The 23,417-nt window shown below is 42.0% G+C and overlaps 1 protein-coding gene across 2 annotated transcripts; it reads right to left on the reverse strand.

Moving 5' to 3' along the window:
* Positions 1 to 4,630: 4,630 nt before the first annotated feature.
* Positions 4,631 to 12,187, reverse strand: LOC135499036 (very long chain fatty acid elongase 1-like). Of its 2 annotated transcripts, none has more exons than XM_064789680.1 (3): positions 12,169 to 12,187; positions 6,084 to 6,228; positions 4,631 to 5,835 (listed from the first exon to the last, which is right to left on the reverse strand). In XM_064789680.1, exons 2-3 carry the CDS (start codon positions 6,213 to 6,215, stop codon positions 5,248 to 5,250), a joined length of 720 nt encoding a protein of 239 aa, XP_064645750.1. In that variant the 5' UTR covers positions 6,216 to 6,228; positions 12,169 to 12,187; the 3' UTR covers positions 4,631 to 5,247. The 2 variants fall into 2 exon arrangements, with proteins under 2 accessions (XP_064645750.1, XP_064645741.1); XM_064789671.1 differs by lacking the exon at positions 12,169 to 12,187 and adding an exon at positions 10,309 to 10,662.
* Between the last annotated feature and the right edge of the window lie 11,230 nt (positions 12,188 to 23,417).

The raw sequence follows: 23,417 nt of genomic DNA on the forward strand, positions 1-23,417 counted from the left end.
TAAGAGACTGGTAGACCGATACATAAGGGAAACCCATTTACATGTAGCTGGCCGATATAAAAAGAGCAAAATAGAAAGCTAAAATGAGGGATGGCTTATTTGCCACGATATAAACTAAAGGACCACTGGAATATAGTTGACCGATTTTAATAGTTGGTTGCATGTTGGTTGACGCCTGAGGATGATTAAGCACCCATAGTACACTGTCATTTCACACCATTTGTCCCTATTAAACTCGATACCCACTAAAAACTGCCGATTTTAACGTTTTAGAGGATTTGAAGGATCAATGGAGGTTCTATTCTTGAAAAGTGATGGACAAGGTGTGAGTACAGTTACGAGTCATTGACTAGTGTCTTTTTTCTTCAAATTTCTTACTTGGAAATAATATTCGTCTTTTAGAATATGGAGCATGTGCTTCTCTGTCTTTCTCAGACAATTTTAGGGTGCTGAGTCTTGTATCTCTTTTGGGAGACTGATAATTACTTCATCTAGATCTTTGTATTGCGTAGAATATGCATTGCATTATTTTAGTCTGACATCACGACATACATGTACTAGTACAGCGATGGCGATGTTTGGTTACTGTATATTATTCCTGAGCACCAAGATTTTGTTGTTGTCAGACACAATATTTATTGCTGATATGTTAATGAATAAGGAGAATCAATTGTTGCCACGAGTTACCCAATACAATCGTGTGTAAGGACGCTTAGAACCAGCTCATTGCTGGTTTATCTTGGCATTGCAACAACTAGTTGGCCATCGAAAAAGGAGGCTTCATAGCGTGATAACAATTAAGCTTGCGATTGATCGGATTCCAACACAGAGAGAAGGTTGTTCGAAAGCATTAAAAATCCATGGAATCAATGGCAGCAATTAAATATTCCTATGTCCATGAGGTACAATGTAGGCGGAGATGTGATAAGCAAAACCATGACAACAGTAGTATTGGTCTGAACATAGCTCACACATTTTTAAGTAGCTTTTGTTGCTGTCAAAATCTTAGCTTGGCTTGACTAGCCTGAAAGTGCGTGGTGGCTCTTCGGGGACACACAATTTCCTTTCCGTTCTTCCTGTGAGTGAAGAAGATGTTCAACATGGTTCGATCAAGAATCGCACAACTAATTGTGATAATTTACGTTTTAGAAACCCACGTCTTTGGTAAGTATTATACAAGGAAAAAAGCACATGTATGGCCGGATTTTTCATATGTATCGTCTTATTTTTTCACTTGTCATCCGTTTCATGAAGATGGAACAAGTAATTTCTAAAGATCTGACTACATGGTATTCACGATGTCACTTTTCACCCTCAGGTCGTATCATATAATGTTTTCAAGCCACGATACTTAACAAACTTGCTCATGACAAGTGAAAAAGTGACCAGTGAACAGCGACAAGTGACAAGTCGTATGTACATGTATGACCCGGTCTAATGTAACGGTTCATCACGGTCTCTATTACAATTGGTGGTTAGACCGAGATCAAACCCACGACTTCAGAGGTGACAAGCGACCATGTCAGCTTAATTCTGTCGTATCTTGCTTTCAGCCCAATACCCATCTTCTCCTAAACTGGTTGGATTATGGCCGATGAACCTCGAGGCATTCGCCAAAGATATCTCAGGGAACGGACACCACGCACAGGCAAACAAAATTCGGCTGGCGACGGGACCAAGTGGTGTTCCGGACACTGCCTTAGAATTCTACGACCCGAGGTCATATCTCAAAATAGGTGTATCACCGCTGCTTGATGTTGGAACTGGTGACGGCTTTACATGGTGTGCGTATATTCTGGTACGCTGCCCGGGGTCTTGTCCATTTATAGAATGGTATGCTGGAGCACCACCCCCACTACCATTATATATCTGGCGGCATCCTAATGTCAACACTCTAACAGTCAGACTACAACGGGAATCAAACAAGTATTTCAAGCGATCTTTCTCTGCACATTACTGGACATTCGTCGCTGTGAGTTTCAACAAAGTTTCAAGGAGACTTTTGCAAGTTTTGAATGACAGTGTCGTTGAACATGTTGCTGGGGCCATAAACCTCCGTACAGATGTCGGACACTTAAATATCGGACACAGGACCGGGACATCGCATGTATTCAAGGGCAAAATGAGCTGCACCATGGTTTTCAACATTGGCTTGGATGCTGCTGACATCGGAATGGCGAGAAGGTTTTGCTTCGAGTTGACGAGGAACAGCAGACCACTTAGTCAGGGTAAGCAACTATCAACCCTCAAGTTACGATATATCTTGAGACACACGGTAAATAGCTGATCAACAGCATAATCTTTATCTCTTTTCATCAGATCAAACTATCCACCACATGGTTCCCATTTTAAGAGCTAGCGGTGGGCAGTGCACTTTCCGAGAACAAAAGATTGCGATATTACATTTTGTAACTCAAGTTACACTGGGTGATATTACACATTCATGCACAATATCTTTTAGTTAGTTTTTCCTTGCAGGTAGAACGTTCGTAGGCCCAGAACCTGGCAAAGGCGTTGCAGCATCAGCAGAGCAGACCACCTCACGCTGTGAGCTGACTTGTCTCGACGCTTGCAGGAAGTCTCTAACCTGTCTGTCGGTGAGCTACAATTCGCACGACAAAAGCTGCAAATTGAGTAGCCATAAAAACAAAACTGTGGATGACCCGAATCAAAGCTTCTTTCAAATCAAATTTCCTTGAAGGAAATCCAGCGTGATGACTAGCAGTTTTTTTGCTACAGGTATAAGCTAAAGGAAGACTATCTTATGAGACATTGGATTCATTTGACTGGTATTATGATTGAAAACTCTAAAAGAATTGTCTCTATTTTCTAATATGCGTTGTTCACAAAATGTCCGTGAGAATATGGTACAGTCAGCGAATCGCCTACCATGGCACTATACTCGGCAAAACCAAGGATCACAACTAAGTGTCACTTTGCAGATAATTAAATCTCCTTACGGTTGCAAAGAATTATAAGAGAGTTTACCAATAAAATTTAAAGACAAGATTAATCTCACTACGTTTGACATTCCAAATACACGTACGAGCAAACACCCATCCCTTGCTGAAACAATACCAGAGTTTGTAACTGAGGCACAGGTGACGCAAAACTGGGATGGCGGTTTTCGGATTAGCAATGTAGGATATTCGAGTTCGGACCGGAACAATGACATCTTGACCTTAGACACTCAACCTATTTGCTGTGTTTCCAAGTGCAAATTGATATCAAATACAGTAAAGCCTTTACACCTATCTAGAAATAAGCGTCACTGCATTTGGGAATTGTTGAACTTCGAAGAACCGGAGATCGAGTGCCTTTTTTAGCTATCAAGTAAAACCTCACGCGGTGTTATTATAACGCCATTCGCGATTCGTTCTCAACAGTAGGAGATACATTGTATTGTAACAATTTTTTCTAAAATGACAGAAATCAGTCATCGCTGGAACCTGGCCGAATACCAAACAGATGTGATTCTTATTGTAGCTCATTGAGAGTAGCAATATACACGGATCGCTTGTTTGCGGTGAAAAATGGGAGCCTCATGCGATAAATACATCTTGTTTCTCGGTGGAGTCATTTGCGGGAGACTCTGTGACTGGTCTAGCGATCATGATTAATCGCAGGTTACTCATTTGCGGAGCGCACAAGCCGGTTCCATATGCATCGAGGACAGCGTTTCAGAGGCGTTGGACTAATTTCGATAAAGGCCCAAGAGCAATGTAAAATCTCACTGGGAGGGGCTGTGCCATTATGAAACGCCATTTGGGTATCTAATGAATTAAAATTCTACCTGTCCACTTCGGAATAATAGCTGGAAACAAGGTTAGCAGTGAGTGGGCGTCCGTGCCATTAGCATGTCAAAGTCTTGTGGTGTCCAATAAATAATGCAGGATTGAATAGAAAATAACTGTTCAAAGTAATGAAATACAACTATGTATCAAAGTCCAACATGATCATTTATAATTTAAAACGACGAAATGATTTTGGCAAATAATTCAATTCCCAAATGGCGCCTCATAAGCCCCTCCCTTTTCAAAATTTCTGGATCCGCCATTGTACATAATATCACTGGTCGACCGTTGTTAAATCGGGCAGCTAAAATGTAGAGGCAGCACAATTCAAGGCAATGGTGCATCCATATATTTTGGAAGGAGATCAGAATCTTGGAAACGTAGGGAGATAAACAGTTCGGGTCGTCGGACTCCGCTGCAAAATTCGAGGGGCTTGTCCTTTTGCCCTTGGTCCTGGCTGCATCCCCTTCCGTGTACAAAATCGTACATCCGGCCCCTGATGTCGCCTAGCCAATGATTTGCACATCAAGATTTAGTTGGAGGGATTTTTTTTGCGCCTCTCTTTCTTGAAAAATCTTTCTCAATAACCATAAGGTTGCCTATACACCGCTCAGACACTGACACAAAATAGCGATGGTCTTTATATTCCGAAAATCGAACCCAAGACCTCGCGATTATGAGTCCGGCCTATAGCCTAGTATAAACAATATGGCAACAGCTGTTGATACAGAACTGGTACAATACAGTAGCAGTCCTATTAATGTCTCGTTGACCCTTGATTTCGCACTCCTCTCTAAACAATTTGTTAAGTGACTCGAAACAGGACAAATTAAGAATTTAAAAAAAAATTGCGATTGTTTCTTTATTCGTTGCATCATAACAAGCAGAAGTGTCCATCATGGATTTATGACGGGGATTAATTATCAACGCTTCATCCATGGGCCCATCCATGGATCTTTGATGGAGAATCTCCATCAAAGACCCATGGTGGTTCCATCCATGGATCGATGATGGAGAATCTCCATCATACATGGATTGAACCACATACAGTCCTATCTACAATCATGGGTCCATCACTGATCCATGGATGGAATTCGTCATAGAATTTTGGAAGGGCCATCAAAGAACTTATGTAAGAATTGGGGGGATATTAGAATTATATTAGAATCAGTGGATTTGCCATTGACCAACGTAGAATCTATGGGATACGTATATGTAAAACATGGTTTGATGATAACCATCAAAGATCCATCGATGGACCCATCAATGATCCATGGATGGATACTTTTGCCTGAGAGGGAATAGCATGAATATGCATTGGGACATTATACAGTGTGATGACCATTGACAATGACCACGGGACATGTTATTACATGACTTGATGTCATCACGGCGCCTCGTCTGGCACGAATGTGATGTAATGATTCATGAATTTTCGTGAAAGATGAAATAGTTACGGATCTTTACTTTTTAATAGTTTAGTCCTTTCCCGGTGTTGTGTAAGGTAGGCAGCGTAGTAGAAGTTAGAAAAAAGGATCATCATACTTAGTGGATAGAATATTGAGTATACGCAGAATTTATGGAACTGGTAACCATAAAGTGTGAATACTAGTATAATCATAAACTGGGCGATTTGCAGCTGGGTTAAAGCCTTTTTCCACTGAGGTGGGTTGTCGGGTTGCAGGGCTGTCAAGCCGTAGTAAAAGTAGAGGACAATGTGAACGAAACTGTTCATGCCGAGGTAAGGTGCGATTGCGGGCCACGGAGTGACTGTGGCTGCATAGTTACTCAGCATGACCATTGAGCTGTGATGGAAGACGTGAAGGAATGAGATCTGTCGCCGCTTGTGTCTTAAAACCATGAAGACTGTGTCCATTAGTTCGATGTTCTTGGTGAGGTAGTAAAGGTAGTAAACGGAACTCAGACCCTCAACGTGCTTCATGTAGTACAGTGATGGACTCTTGACGATGCCGTAATAGATGAAGCCAAGGAACGTGCAGCAACTCAGGAAACTACAGATGAAGTTGTATGCGACAAGCACCTGCAAGTACAACAAGAAAACAGAATTTACCAAGTCAACTCGTTGGCTAATCATGTCGTCACGGACCTTAACTAACCTCAAATGCCAGATATGCATTAACATTAGTGACCAGAAAATCATTGCTACTGTGCTCTGCCGCATTTTCGTCGTCTTCTTCGGAATCGTGTCAAACTATACACGTGTATATATCTGCGGGTTGACTAAGGACGATTTTACATGTACATATACGGTACCGTGGCCGTACTTACAGGTCGCATACCAAAGGGCTTGGTTATTCTCTGCCAAAGCAGCGATAGGAATATCATCATCATGTAGAAGCAGAACGTGATGAAAGATGGCATGCCCATCACGATCTCAAAGAAAACCCAGATCGTGATCATTTTCTTTGATTATCTGAAAATAAGAGTCTATTATAGTCAAAGCTCAGTTGCTCGAAGACCAGCCGCAGTCGCAAAATCATATGCGGCTTATTTAGGCGGCTCGCAGTCGTGTCCTTGACCTCGGGTTTTCGTCGCAACAACTATTTCAGTGTGTTTTTCATTTCTTTTCGTCGTACTTCTGCCAAATTTGCCCGCTCTTTGTAGAAGCGCAATCAACGGTATTCGACACTTTACTTTTTCCTTGGGTTCAGTGACTGCCTTTTGAAAAAGCCAGGTGCATGGTTTTCAGTGCACCATAAAAACCTTGGTGCACTGTTTTTTTTACCACCAACCAACTTTTCTTCTGGTATCCATCGACAACGTCGTTTTCTCTCGGAAATTTACCAGTGTGCACAGCTAGTCATGAAGTTGTCCTTGGTTGGCCATGAAAATGATGGAGAGTGACCAGTATGTTGTATACCAGTAGTTCACAGGCAAAGGAGGGGCTCCACTGACTCAAGTATAGAAGGAATGAATCTGCTTCACTTGCTTTTTGAATGATGCATTGCACTGCTGTAGAGAAAACACTCAAATGCCAATATCAAAAAGAAATAAAATTTATTCCAAAAAATAAAACAGATTTCATTGTGTTGATTGCACATATGAAAACTCAAAAAGTTATGAAAACAAACTTAACATCAAACATGTCTAAACACTAGTAGAAACACAATAAACATTAACAATGGGGAGTATAGGCCCTGTCACTCAACTCACTGTGTTGCACAGCTGAGAAAGTTGTGCATGGTAAAGCTAGTAGCTAAAAAAGCCCAAAATTCAACCAACTTCATGGGCCATGAATGATGACAGACTCAGATTTAGTCATCCTCCAAATTGTCCGGCGCTGGCTTTGAAACACAGGCCGCTGCTACTCATGATAACAAACTATCATTTACCTCAGTCACCATCTGTTTCCCATCAATGTTTTCAACCTTTGTTTGGATGCTGTCAACCTTAGACCAGCCGTTAAATGTCCTTAGTTGAACAGAATTCCCCTTCTGGGGCCGCTTTATGCCCGCCATTGTTAGTCAGGGGAGTGATATGCAAGCTTCAATCCGATTGGTTCTCTGTTTGAGGAAAACCCGATCAGTGAAATTCTCCACTGGGCCGTTTTAACGGGGCGGGCCGCCCCGTTAAAATTGACAACTGGCCTAAACCGTTAAAATGCGGCCGCCCCCTTTAAAAATCCGCCGCCCTGTTAAATATATCAGGTGTTTAATTGACTAAACTTCCTTACGATCCCATTCCAGCCAGCAGTAAACTTCGTTGTTTATACAACTTGTAATTAGAAGCACCTATTCCACTATCGGGAGGTCACAAAACGCTGCTTTATTTACATTGATGCATACTACGCAGTCCAGACACCTAATAAAAATTGTTCCGACACCATTGCATGAATGAGCAAAGCACGCTGGTCACACAGTATGGAAGTCAATCACAAACGATACCTTCTAAATGCGCAAGACTGCATGCTTAGAGAGATCTGGAGCATAGGTGATTTTTTATTGCTAACGCGTCATGATCATCAGGTGTCGTTTGAAGTTTTAAACTCGCCGATTAATTGATAGTTAACTGAGAGATGATTGACTGCAGTCCACCCTTCATTAAATTTTTTTTTTATTTTCAGGTGAGAAAAGTGGTTAAATTAGGCCTAGTATTGCAGCTACCATTCTTGCTTCAAATTTAACGCATCAATAAAGAATGATATGAAAATCAAATGCTTCATGCTTCAATTTAACCATCAGCTCGTGAATAAAAACGCAAACCCATGGTGGCCCGTGGCCACTGCGCTTACTTTGCTTTTGTGTTCCTCGATATTAGGCCTATAGCTTTACCGGGATGCATGACAAATGGCCAAACGTAAGTATTTTATAGTGGCTATGTTGGCTTGGTCCCGCTGGCGAGTGCTAATGAACATGGGATAGTGTTATGATGGGAGGTAAGTTATTCTCTTGTTTGTATTTTATCAATAATAATAATAATAATATTTTATTATAATAATAATTTATTGATAAAACCTCCATGTGGAGCAACTACAAAGACATATAAGTACAGTTCTAGAAGTAAAACATTAAGTGCAATTTTTGTAAAAATGATTGCCAGGCTCTGTGTTCAATAATTATTAACATCCCCTGGTTGTCATGAAACAGGGAGTGATGCCTGCTGTTGACTTGGTGGCCTACATCATTCGTATCCATCAATTCAATCAAATCAAATCGATCGAAAACCAGAACTGACGCATGTCTACAGTAAACTTCGCCATCATTGCCATCCTCCAGTAGTTTACCTGAAAATACAAAAATAGATAGTATAGGCCTAAACTATTTGAAGGGTGAACTGCAATTTCACTAATCTCTCAAATACAATGCTCAATCTGCGTAGCGTGGTCCTCAAATTCCTGGTCAACTCCTCAAGCCTGGTGGGAAGCCTAGCCAGCCACGCAACGCGCAAATGAAATCTCATTGCGTGAAATACCAAAAATAATATGTAAACTATCGGGCTTCATTTTAATCACCCACAAAAAAATTGATAGAACGAAGTAATAAAATGAAAAGATGTCGAGCCAAGTAGCCAAGGCCTAACCCGAGTCACTCAGAACCATAAATCACATTGGTATGCCGACGTGAGTTCTGTGTGCGATATGATATCTTAGCCTTTGTTCCTACCGCCATCTCCGCCAGTCCGGATGTGGTATAATTGATTGAGTCAAGATAACACCTCTATTCACGAAGCGCGGGAAACCTGCATGTTTCGTCAGGTAGCCGACACATGGCCGACGGATTGATTTTGATTATTAATTGCATTTAGGATTTACATGCCTCCGTGATGATTAAAGATCAGTTTCTCAAACTTTATTACAATAGCAAGTATGATATCTAGGCCTTGGTTACACTGGCGTGACTGGACGGACAGTATTGTTTGCGTGATTTCGACCACACTTTCATTGACATTGGGAGCGATAGCGTTTCTTAATCGGAGATTTTCGTGTCGGCGGGCTCCAGAACCGACTGAACTAATAAAAAAAACCTCGTTAACAAGTTGCTGACTGACCTAATTTATCCCGATGAAGTGTCAATCAACGCCACGTGTGTGAGGCGTGGAATGGCATGTTTATTATGTCTGCGGTCGGGTGTGTCTCTGTTGAAGTTTTTCCCTGATGAAAATATTGTCGGTCTAATTTTCAATGCATGATTTGGGTAGTAGGCCTAGATGATTATTTTCGTAGCCTGCTGTGCAATTATGGATTTAAGATATTTCCAGAACTGCGAGATTTACGTCGGAGTACCGGTATAGTATGTCTTCTCTTGAGTATATAATTTCGGCGGGAATATTGCATCTCGGCTCGTGCACCTGCGGCAGTCGCGTCCGGTTTCTATAATTTCTGTCTATCATGGCCTAGTCTTTAGCACAAAAATAGTTCGATAATTGAAATGTCTGACTTACTGACCCCTGTGTAATTAGCATCACTTTCCACTGCGTCGCAATCATTTTTTAGGCGCGCGATTTTTTAATGCATTTTAAAGGGCAGGCGCGCGATGTTTCATTCACCTAAAAAAAATTGAGGCGCGCGATGGTGCGCGGGCGCGATCGCGCGGCTCAAAAGGCAGTCACTGCGGGTTATGATTCAACACTTACATGTGTGCGAGGTGGTGTGAGATTTTAATGTACCACTGCATATTCGAGTTAGTTATATCGTACAAGCGTTGTGGTCATGGGCGAGCGATCTCAGCTAAACATAGAAACCCGAGAGGTCAGTCTCCCCGGAAAGGGATCACGACACTTAATTTTATTTCAGTCATGCTGTGTTCCGTCTTAATAAAGATTTGCTATAAAAAGTGGATCGTCTTCAAAACTCTCTTCTGAAACACTGCTCATCAGTAGTTCGATACTGCAAAGTCAGCCAGGAGCCCTCGTGACGCCTTGGCTTGCATAGCCATAGAATTACAAGTAGGTCGATAGCCTCAGCTGCCTTATTGATATCCTTCAAATTCACGAGAGCTCGTCCTTTCTACAGTGACGATTCTATAAAATCACAGGTATGACTGGTTCTACTCACGTGCGTTCTCGATTAGATGGTCCTTTCTCAAATTTTCCAGAATTTATCGAGCCAGCTATGAATCTTAACCTACATGTATAAGTACCCCGTCCACGACCATATCGGTCTACAGCCGTCTGATGCCGGGACTGGATCGTCCTCTTTACTTTGTGGCATACATAAATGTGTTTGGGTTGATGAATGATCTAGAGGTCAGGGTCGAGTGATTATTATTACCACAATCTCGCTTATATCCCCGGGCGTATATCAACAATAGCAGAATATGTTGTTTTGACATGTCTGCATTTTGATAGTCTGTAGATAGTACATGGTAATAGAGTGAATCAGTTCTACATGTCGGTTAAATTTCCATGATCCCAATCGTGTAATCTGCGTGTCCGTCTCCTGGGCGCAGACTCGTGGCAGACATGTGTAACGGCTTGTGGTATTCGACTCGATGACTCGACGAAGCGATTGCTCGATGACACGATCGTTGCTATGGATTTTGCTAAAATACGGAATCCCATGATCCTGGTCTCCGGGCTACCGCTCTAATAGCAGTGGTTTTAGCTCGGTCATTTTAACATTGTGTAGCGCGAAACCTGTCCGAGCGGTAAAGCGTCAGTGATAATGTCCTGGAGACAAAATCACAACCAAGTCAAGGCTTTTTATGGGGCAGTAGTTGTCACAACCTGGGGAAATCCAAGGACTCTGGTCCTCCTGATTTGATCTAGTAACCTGACTTCAAGGACATGTCCTCTATGTCTTCTCTCATTCCAATATGAGAGACTGGGTGAGAATTGGGCAAGGTGACCTGCTTTTGGTCACTGATATGAGTCCGGATGAAAACTACTACTAAGCTATCACAAAAGGGCACAACTCCTTCATCTAACTAAATAGTTTTATTATAACTCTCAAAACGCGAATGTCAATGATTTTACAACGGGTACAAAAAGGTTTCAATCAGATTAAACTAGGTGGTTGATGGCTGGATATAGGCTCATATCCACATCTTCACCATTTATCAAACGGGTCAACAAATCTAAAAGTTCATGGAGGAAAGCAACCAGGTTTTCCAGTTCAATAAAAGTGCCTATTGTGACTAGATCATCAGCATAAACATGCACACTAGGTGCTGAATATTTAGGCATTTTATGACTGTTAAACTTGCCCATAAGTTGTATAAAAGTCAGTACTCTGCCCCTTTTGCTGAACAAAAGTCAACAATTCAAATTGCAAATATAATAGAAAGATATCTTTAGGGCGCTTACCTAGGCTAAATTCTATTAGTATCAGTGTGACCACCTTCAAAGCTGTATTTGAAACTTGACTCACACAACAATCTCAATGCAAGACCAACATATATGTAACATGTGGCTTGTTCTGCAATGTTGTGCAACTGCAAGCTAGGAGTATGTGACTGGGGTGAATGTCAACTCCGGAGGGCTAGAACCTCCTGATGCTAGATATGCTAGCACCCGATCTGCTCTCACGTCCAGCTGATTAGGGTTTTATACAGAATCCACGGGGGTGACCCACGGGCTACAGATCCTCGAAATGATAACAAAACAAACACGTTTTGAAACATGTGCCAACTTTAGGCGCAAAGTACAAGAGATTCCCAAAAGTCACAGCTTTGAAAATGACACCAAAAGATGCTACAAATCTTTATGAAATAAATCATGTCTTTGAAATAACTTTTACACCAACATTTACCTGATTTAAAACACTTTGCAAAGTTACCACTGGAAAGTTCGTCACTCACAATCCAAAACAATGTGGAGGTCTGACGTCATCCAACATGGGGGACAGCTTTCAGAAAGTCGCAAATCGCAACATAAAAATAGTGAAATACAAGCGTTCACCAACTTAACAACTTACCAGGAGGCTCTCAATCAATAGATTTCCCAAGGACAAATGTATCCCTAAAGTTTGACAGTCTAACTTGGCGCAGTTTTGATGAAAATAGACTTCAAACACGAAAACTTGCTCCAGTAAAAATGGTCCGGATGTATATAAAATCCCGACCTGGAAAACAGGTACTTGCTGCGGGTTGGTTCTAAAAGCGGCATTGGCACTGACATTGGCATTGGCATTGGCATTGGCAATCTGCCAAATTCCGAAATAACACCAAAATAACACCATTTATTAGTGACCATTGTTCATGAATATTCTTTAGACAGGAGAAGTAACACCAAATTTAATATTGAAAGATTTCCCGACGATGTTTTACATTTATATGTACATGTGGGCACCTGGTCTGCCGCCGACCTGATGACGTCACACGCGGGAAAAGAAAGCATGGCCGAAGACATGGAGGCGAGCCCGGAGAAGTCACTGGGTTTCTACCTTTTTCTACCTTTTTTGCGTATGGGCCTGGGGGGGGGGGGGGGCTAGTGAAGGGTCCTGAAAATCTGAAAAAGGTGCGTACTAAATGAACGACCTCTAGGGTGACCGCCCTGTGTTCCTGTGGACATGATGATACCAGCAGTCTAAACCTTGGTTCCTTTTTTCAGAATCGGAAGAGCTCGCAATGAAGTAACCGTCAGTAACAGTGAGCCAAGCATACGCTCAAAGCCATAGAGGAAGAAACTCGATGCACACAGGACTTTGTGTTTTGATTTAGATTCCGATGAGCTGCCAGACCTGAAGCCTGCACGCAGAAAAAACCCCAAATGTGAATCAAATAGCCTTCAGGGTTATATGGCTCAACAGACAACTATAGTTCATAGTCATTATTATTAGTCATTATTATTGTTACACCAACTCCCCTGAGCGAGCAAGTAGTCTTTGAATTATTTTGGGCAGCTCTGTAATAAGCCTTACGAAGGCTGTTGCCCGTGTGGTCTGCAGCTTATCAAACTTCCATATTTGGTACTCATTTGGCAGATTGCCAATGCCAATGCCAATGCCAATGTCAGTGCCAATGCCGCTTTTAGAACCAACCCACTTGCTGCACAGCGGGTGCATGTAAAATACGGACGCAGGAGTTGTCCTAGACGGAACGAAGAGGTGAAAGACTAATTTTGTTACAATTGGAATTTCTGCTTGTAAAGAACCTGGGTAGGAGGTTGATCTGAACCAGCTATATTTAGGTGTATTTAGCTGTATTCACGGTAAGATACCAGTGGCTTGCATAGCAACATGGCGCATGGTTTTATCAAAAATGCGAACTTGTGGGAAACGAAAAATGGTCGGATTAGATACGGTGAAAACAGCTGGAATTGGAAAGGGGTTGGTAATGATCGGTTCTTTTTTATTTTCCTTCACTTATGCGTACCAGCGGAAATCAACAAAAGATGACGCTGGTACGCATGCGCAGCGAGAAAACCGGTGAAAAAAATGTCGAGTTGTTCTATCTTTGTCCGCGAGTGGCACTGCAGTTCGGCGTCGAGCTGAGTTTTGCAAGTCAAGTATTTGACGGTAGTTTAGAAATCAGTCGCATATCCGATTCAATAATCTATATTTTAGAACAACCCAGTCATACCTCGCCTCCAGTGCACATTACTGATCTCCCAAATATAGGCATGCACGTCACGACACGCCCACCACACACCCACAATATGGACAAATCAGCGCTCCGCTTACTACGCCACCACACGGGGCCTATTTGAACTACGGAGCGGTGTGATCATACAGGGTGATACAGAGAAGATTGACTACATCATGCAGTACCGGCTGGCACTTATCCGTAGAAACGTAGATGAAGGTTTATTACCGAAGGTTTTAGCCGGGTTTGGAGATGAAAAATGTGAATAAATTCCTTCGCTGTGAGCGATTTCGTCGTACATATTCATGTACACATCGAGGGGAATAGATATATTTTCGTGATGTAACCAGTTCTAAGCGGACACATTTTTTTAGTGATTCCCGTGTGCATGTTTGTCATATCTACTGAGCTTTATCAGAGCATTATATATACAAATGATTCTTCTAATAAAAACGTTTTATTTTAGTATATGGAATACAAAACAATCACAAAAGCTTACTTTTGCTTTCATCGAAGAGCAAGAATTAGATATTTGCCAATGGCGGCCCGTCATGAACATAAGTTTATTTTTTAACGACAACAATACATTTCCAATGCATTCAATGATGACGTCATCCTCCACAAAAAGGTTGATTCTGGAGCTACTGGCAAATTGCTATCAATAAAGTCAGCTGGGACGAGATTCGCAGTTGGGAGGGTATAAATCGTGGAAGGAACGCGCCCGATTTCACGCGGTACTTGCACAGTGATTCCACGGTTTAGTACTGACTATTCCAAGGTTTATCACTGGTTGCATGGTTTCACTGATTCCAAGCTTTATCAACTACCATAAATTACAGTCCAAGCAGTGATATTCTTTAAAAACTTCCAACTTGATCGCGTCATCGAGTCATCGTGTCGTCGAGTCATCGGGTCGAATACCACAAGCCTATTGCATGTATGATACACACAAATGTACGTAGCAAGAATATTCGAAAAAAATGCCACAAATGACACGATTTCCTATATATTTCGAGAGTGCTCTAATGTTACCCTGTTATATATTACTCAGGGGAACATTTTTTCCTATTTTGAGCCTATCAAAAATGGTCAAGGGCAAAAACACATATCGCAACATTAATCATCGTCTGCACGATCTAACCGAATCACATCCACTGCCATATTCCACATCCTACAAAAATAGTGGGTTTAACAACACCAAAATGCACTTCGTCTTTGGAGGAAACATGATTTCGGACAAAGACTTAAAATACACTTTGACAATATTTAAGGAGTTTTCGCTATCTAAAAAAGGTTCAGAAGTCCGACAGAGCTTTTCACGGCAGCACATTCAGATTCAATGGCGGCCAATTCAAGCTGTGACTGTAGGACCGCCTCACCACACTACTATCAAGGCGCTAGAGTATGTAGTAGAAGTCTGTTGAAAGACGAAGACGAGGTATCCCGGTTAGGCCTGGATGTGTGAGAATGAAATCATTCTGTAACTAGAAGCGTCGACAACATCAACCAAATATAGGTGTAACGTATTTGGTTGTCCCTAGTATCCTAGTGTTCAATAAACAAAAAGAAGATGATTAACAAAATAAGCCGTTTTATGACACATTTAGTACATATAGAATCAAGTACCCTTTTCTCCTGTTCTCCGAACACGATGGAAACACTAATACATGTGGAAACATTGCACTGGTGAGTAAGGAGAATCAAGAAACGAAATCAAATGTGCGACGAGAGTATTCGCGCATCCTTGAGTACAATCCTGATCTGAACCCATATACCCTGCGTCGTTGGCGCAATAGGCGGAAAATGCCGCCAGTAACTTTCGGGTTCCTCTTGCTCGAATAACTCGCCAGTCTTAATTACTAACACATCCATAGATGAGCACGAGTAGCTCGACATTATTATGCAAAAAAGAAAACCTGGCCATCAAATACTGGCTTTTCTCTGTTACCACGATGTCCATCAAAGACAAAATTATGTAATTCGTACGCATTCTACTCATGTATAACAACTTAACGTGGTGATAACTTCACCTTGCAGTTGTTCAGGCAGGTAGCAAGGTGTAATATCGTATCATGCAATCACCCGTCACCCCTTCCATTTGCCAGATTAATGGCGAATACGACAACCAAAAATAGTTATGCATAAGCGATATCGCGTTCTAATCAAATAATTCTGTCTTTGATAGGACACAGTGTTTTCAATGATGCAGAGGACAGTTTGGTAACATACAGTAGTCCCGCGCATACCTCGCCGTCTGACCCAAGGCTGATATGAAAAACATTTCTAAGCGAAGTTGTCAATTTTTACCCGAACAATAGCGGGTTCGAGACATGGCATTAATCACCCTTCGACTGGGATTACAAACGTAATTTGATCACAATTGGTCTAACTATTCCCGCACAATAGTAGTAGTGTAATGATGACTCAACAGTACCGATCATTGAATAAGACTTGTGTAAAGGGTTTGTCCGATTAGAATTTCGATAACTTTTTTCACGTGATTAGAAGTACAGTATTTATGGTGAATATGAAATTATCGCTCTGCTGTTCCTGAGCCATTGTACATGGTAATGTATGGCCATGACGACAGATGATGAAGATGGTGACAGTGGTAAAGCTGACATCGGTTTGTATCCCGAGCCCAAGGCGACATCTCCATGCCTCTTCATTAGCTCAGAAGATTCGATATTTAGATGAATACATTCAGGCCCACCTTTTGGGCCATGTGCATGCGAGGATACCGTCACAAAACGCGCGCCTATATCGAATCCATACACGGACATTTCGCGATTAGCAAATGAAGTTGACCCCAGGAATTCGTATGAGGAGCTCCCAACCGTAAATGGGCGACAGGCTGATACTGGAGATTATTTCCAAAATTAAGCTGCAGATAGACCAGTCATCCAGGAATTACAAGATCATGCTACTGAAAATGTCAGGGAGAACACAATGTTTCCTGTTCGACCAATATGAAAAGGACAAGACTTCTTGATGTATATGTATCAAGTGGCTTACAACAACACCCTGTCATTGTTGTCCAATTGTCATGTGGAATTACTCGTACAATGTCATAATTTATTTCCTACGAACCACTTTGCTCTCTCCACAGACCTCATGAAACTGATCCTAGCTGAGAACATCGCTCAGGGCATGCATGGCGGCAAATTATTGTCACAATGACTGATTATAATTCAAGAAGCCTAGTTTTTGGTGAAAACATGAACAATTTTGATCATAAAACCCCACATTGTCGCTGTTCCTGGAGGAAATGTGTAATTATTTGTTCGCCATCTTTGAGAATGGTGTCGCAGCAATTTTAATGTGTAATTTCATTCTAAAATTCCTTATTATTTTTTCTCCTAATTTAGTGGGTGCGAAGGTCATTAATGACTCGCATGACTTGGGCCATGGTGCCGTCAATGCAAGTTTCATGAAATTCGCCCTGACAGTTTTTCATGAAATCACAATCTAAGGGATGGCTCTCTTTATAGCACCCTGTCCCTTTTGATACATGCTGATTTGCCTTCACTATTAGCAATGTATAAGAGATTGTAAAGATCGCTAACAGTTGATAACAAAACAAAACTCTTTTCACGAGGATGGGTCAGAACAGAGACGCGGATTAATTGGTTGCTAGCAAATACTGCTACCATTCGTTGACGAGGATACGTTTTTGTTGATCCTTGACCAGTACCAACCGCATAGGAATCGGGAATTTCAGAACATGCTTGAAGAGGCTGGAGGTCATCTCTATTTCATTCCTGGATAGTGTACAAGCCTTCTCCAACCCCTGGATATTAGCATCATGAAATATTTTAAATGCCAACTATTCGTGCCATCTGGATGGCCTGGGAAATCTGTCACACCGAGGATGATAGAGAATGTCCCCAAATCGAACTGAGAGGTCTTGAGAATGATCAGCTTGTCTTGGGAGAGGATCAGCGCTGATGCTGTGCGCACTGCTTTTGGAGATGGCCATTTGACCATTATAGACGACAATGAAGGTCAACAAGTAGAACTTGGACAATTAGTTGAAATTGAACAAAGTGACCAGGAAGATGATGAAGAGGTTTTTGATGAAGAGCCAGATCATCAAGAATAAACAAAATTATTCATTGTTTCTTTCGATAAAATGCGTCCATATCCCGGTGGGAGGAATGGCATGTTGCCATTGAAATAATGCACCTGCCTTTCTTTCATTTACGCAGCAACATTTCTTCCGTCATCAAGCATTCAACGGTTGCGACACAATGCCCATTTCTAAAGGCCTATTTGTGCTGCAGACGAATGCGAACGCGAACGCGACCACGAACGCGGACGCGGCGTTCGCGTTGGATTGATTAAATGGAATTTAAATGTAGTCGTTCATACAGACTACGACCGCGAACGCGGCTGTATTTTTGTCCGTGCGAAAAGCCAACCAGATTGCCCCCAGAGCGAATTTCTGGCAAAAGGTCGCGCGGCATATTTCTTAACAACCAATCAGATGTTTTGTTTACGTTCATCTGCAACCACGTGGCGATCGACACACGTGGCTCGGTTTACTGTAGGCTTCGTCGATGCAATGTCGCGGGATACAACCGAGCTACTTATTTAGGAAATCCAAAAAAAACCAATACTATACGTCTGTACCATTCCCAGGACATAGTCAAACTGTTCCTCTGTCATCCTAAAGTACTCCTTAAACTTGTCAGGGTAAAAGTGAAGCTCCTTCACTAGATGATGGTATTCTCCGTATTTGTCTCGTTTCTGCAAAATCTCGTGCACACGTATACGCCTCTGTCTCCTTCTCCTCCGTGTGTACAGGTACATTGCCAAAATTTCATCAGCGGTGTCAGTGTCTGAGGACTAGACGCCTTTTTGCTTGGTTAGGTAGTGGAAGTATTGTAATAATGCTATGCTTCAGCCCTGTGACTGTACTAATTTTTATGTAAACTTTTTTGATGAATAAATCAAATTATGTCTAAAAAGAAAGTACATGTAGGCCTATACAAACGTCCAGCTCGACAAGGTCGCGAATTACGACATGCCGCATCAATAACCGGGTTACGTATGAACGGCGATTCGCGCGGATAGTCGCGCGGAAAGTCGCGCGGAAAGTCGCGTGGTCGCATTCGTCTGCAGCATAACCAGGCCTTAAGGGCTACGGTGGCCCATAGAGGACATGCGTTTATTTTCAATATATTAGAATATTTTTCTTTTTACAATGCGATTGTTTTCTCTCGAATTACAACCGCCGTCGGATTTATTTCTCACCGCCGAAAAAATAATTCCCACCGCCGGGTTAAAAATAATAATTCCCACCACCGCGGTGGAAAATAATACCCACCGCGGTGGGAAATAATATCCACCGCGGTGAGAAATGTTTACAACCACGATTGTGGCTGGACTAGTATCAGGTCAAGGGGAGTAACAACATAAAAAAGATCGGAGCGGGAGCTAATTCGTTATTGACATCGCAAGGATGAAAACAATTGAAGACGTAGGTCATTGACATTGTATTATTCAGGTCTACTGCCACAAGCTACTAAATCAAAGCAGGTCCTATCATTACAAAGAGCCGGCATCTTCACAGCACAGGACATAGCCAAGCCTAATAGCTGAGCTACCTCTTCAATTGTCTTCATCCTTGCGATGTCAATAACGAATTAGCTCCCGCTCCGATCTTTCTTATGTTGTTACTCTCCTTGACCTGATACTAGTCCAGCCACAATCTAGGTTGTAAACATTTCTCACCGCGGTAGATATTATTTTCCACCGCGGTGGGTATCATTTTCCACCGCGGTGGGAATTATTATTTTGTAACCCGGCGGTGGGAATTATTTTTTTGGCGGTGAGAAATAAATCCGACGGCGGTTGTAATTGGTGAGAAAAAAATCGCATTGTAAAAAGAAAAATATTCTAATATATTGAAAATAAACGCATGTCCTCTATGGGCCACCGTAAAGGCAGCTTTGATTTTTCGTTTGTGTGCGCTACAGGACTTTAGGCGAACATGGATAGTCTTCTATACTGACTGAATAGCCCAGTGTGACAACACATGTAACGTGTTTCAACATTGCTCGTAAACGCCAGGTAACCTCCAGGACTGACATAACTGAGTATCCCGTATTAAACGCGCAGGTCGGTTAATAGGTCTGGTCATTAATTTCCATGTAAAATGGACATCATCGCTATTATATTATTAGGCTAAAAATTGACAACTTCACTGGACTTTGAAAAAAATTTCAAATCAGGCCTACGAATACCAAGTCTCAACTCACGGCTTGCTCATATAGTGCAACCAGTTGAACTTCGTCTTGGACAAACCGAAACCACCAGACAAAGTGCTTGCCAACTCGCGTTTTGCTTGCCGAGTCAAAACCGCATGATGGTTTATGATATGTTACTAAACTGTCCTCTGCATCATTGAAAACACGGTGTGTTATCAAAGACAAATGTTTTTCTTTCGAACGCGATATCGCTCATGCATAACTATTTTAGGTCGTCGTATTCGCCGTTAATGTGGCAAATGGAATGGGTGACAGGTGATTACATGACACGATGTCGAACCTTGCTACCTGCCTGTACAACTGCAAGGTGAAGTAATCACCACGTTGAGTTGTTATAAATGAGGTAAATAGCGTACGAATAAAATAACTTTGTCTTTGATTGAGATCGTAGTAACAGAGAAAAACTGAATTTGAGGCCCAGGTTATCCTTTTTGCAAAACAATGTCGAGCTACTCGTGCTCATCTACGGATGTGTTAGTAATTAAGACCGGTGAATTGGTGGATCAAGAGGATGCCGAAAGCTGCTGGTGGCATTCTCCGCCTATCGCGCCAACGTCACGGGGTATAGGGATTAGAGACAACCTAATACGTTACACCTGGACGCAAGGGCCCAACGCGCCGCGTAGCGGCAAAAAAGCGAAGCTGGCGAAACATTTATAACGGGTCACCGTCACTTATTATTGGACTTATAGCGCATTTACGGGGTTGCAACTATTTTGCTTTATAGTGTCACCAGGAAAGAAAAGCATGCGACCTAACGCCGATCTATTTGTATAAAGTGATAATTGGAAGGTATATAGTAGGAAATATCAATAAAATAATCATTCCATGTCGTCTTTTGAGGGCATTTTTGATTGTAAAAAATATATGTGTACGTCACCGTAGTCTCTGCAATGATAATTTTATCAGAGCAGTCTCGCGCAAGTAGAAGTTCTTTACCTATTAGTTCTTCACTTATTAGTCTCAACGTCTGGCGCAAAGCCAGACGTTTTCCATTACGATTTCACTACGATGTTTGACAAGAAGGAGCAGTGCGCGAGATATGCTAATGAGCAAACTTCCCTCGCTTGAGTTTCTGAAGAATGTTCCATATCGCGCTAAGCTCATCACTGCTGATTTATGACAGGCGTGCAACGGTAGGTATCTGCTCCCCAACTTCCACCCGAATACGGTACAATAAGTTACCATTTTATGGGAATGGGACAATGCCCTCACTGTGTATGGAGTCATAGGGATAAGAAGACATTATTCATTAGTGTTGGTACAAGTGATTTTGCCCAAAAAGCATGCGCATTCAAAAAACAAAATATGCAAGGTATCACACATGACCATGACGACGTGCAGAAAGTGCACTGGCCAGTGCATACCCTATGGCTATGTACTAGTAAACATGGTAAACATGAACAACATCATTATTCATCGGCAGTTCATTTTACTCCGAGCTTTTCCTGAAACATATAGCCATGATGATTAGGCCTACCATGTACCATGACCAATAACAGCACTAGATCATGTAGATGTCAACAAGTTCACATGATGATGATGAACCGTATAATCCCGCATGGCGCATGTGGGGCAAGCGTCTAAACCAAAGCCCCAAAATCACTTGTTTTGGTCTATTTCACTTGTGTTTCCCCCCTCTCCCAGTCCATAATACATTTACAGTTTACAATCCCCGATCATGGCCCAACAAAATGTCATCGGTTGACTAAAGGAACACAACTGTTCAATGGATTTATAGTTGAATGCGATCAAACTACGTCTTTTCAATCGTGGATTGTAAATTTAACTCCATGGGCCTAGGGAAGGCCCTATAACAATACTTTCGACACAGTTATTATCTCCGCTGCCTCCACCATCCACCATGTTACACACAGTGCTCACTGCTGATTCTAAAATGCGCCACCTAGTCAAAACAGGACATATGTTCTTCTAGGAATAGATCTCTTTCCAATATTTCGTCATTCCACTATCGTCATCACCTCATCATACTTTCATTGACATTACAGGCACACATCCACAGAGCACTCTTCAAATCATCTACACAGTGGTTATCCAACTAGGATTATAAAGGTAATTTCTTAGCCCCGCACAGTGGGTTTCAGTCTTGATAAAGGGGCACTATTGCTAGCAGCTAGGTAGGCAAGATAAAGTTAGCCGAAGTAGCCGATAGGGGTCTCTCACCCCTCAAAGTCTGTCACAACTATTCAAGTTTGTCAAGGAATACATGCAGCGCTGACTCTAACAAGACCCAATAGGAATGTCGCACAGTCATCTGTCAAAAACAAGACCTATGTTGTAGTATGATCTCTTGCCAATATTTAATAATTGCACTATCGTCATCACCTCATCATACTTCATTGACATTACAGGCACAAATTGACATAGACCTGACCACTGTTGCAATCAACGACACAGTCGCTATCCAAGTAGCATTATAGAGGTAATTATCATTATCATACCTCATTAGCATGTGAACCAATCGCGTCGCGTCCTTTGCGATCACGGCAAAGCCTCATGGAATAATGTCTTTCACCGTTGAATAATTTTTCATATTCCATGCCTACAACCTCAATTTCTTCATTATTCCATGGCTAGAAGTTCAATACTAATATAATATCCAAGATAAAGTTACAAGAAGTAGTCAATAGGGGTCTCTCACCTCTCACTGTATGTCCATACTATTCACGCTTGTACGAGGAATACATTCAATGCTGAATCTAACAACACCCAGTGCCCTTACTCTGTATATTAGTCACTGGAAGATGGCCCATTTCACTCCTTGCTTCTACTTCACCTATAGTCTCATTGCAAACGCCTCACTTCTATGATATCACATTCACTTTCAGCTGTCATGCAACGCAACAACTGTGCTATCTGCCATCGCACATCAACGAAGAAGTGCAGCCGCCCACATTCCACCTCACGTCTGTCCGACCAGCTGCAATCCTCGAGGACGCCCCACTGTACCACGATTTCACTACGATGTTTGACAAGAAGGAGCAGTGCGCGAGATAGGCTAATGAGCAGACTTCCCTCGCTTGAGTTTCAGAAGAATGTTCCATATCGCGCTAAGCTGACCACTGCTGACCATGACAGGCGTGCATTGGACTGGTACAGGTTGGAACTGAACATTGAATATGCTGGTGGTGACGCTTTCTGATGAGAAGTTGGTCGTGACTGATGCAGTATCCTTGGACTTGTCCACACCATCGTTCAATCATTGCTCTCTGAGCTGCCTTGATTCTGTACTTACCCAAATACTAAGACCAAATGCCTGTTGACTGTGCTTTAAGAGAGACTGGCGCCATGCCTAGAGATATGACTGACCCCTATTGGCAAATTTGTATGACTTTATCTTGCCTACC

The sequence above is a fragment of the Lineus longissimus genome, chromosome 1 (assembly GCF_910592395.1).
Source record: "Lineus longissimus chromosome 1, tnLinLong1.2, whole genome shotgun sequence".
NCBI classification, from domain to species: Eukaryota; Metazoa; Nemertea; class Pilidiophora; order Heteronemertea; family Lineidae; genus Lineus; species Lineus longissimus.

What these genes read in the sequence shown, in the direction of transcription:
- LOC135499036 (XM_064789680.1), bottom strand. Translation starts at nt 6,215, where the DNA reads ATGATCACGATCTGGGTTTTCTTTGAGATCGTGATGGGCATGCCATCT. An exon ending in AGCCCTTTGGTATGCGACCT is followed by an intron (nt 5,836 to 6,083) that starts GTAAGTACGGCC and finishes TTGTACTTGCAG; the next exon opens with GTGCTTGTCGCATACAACTT.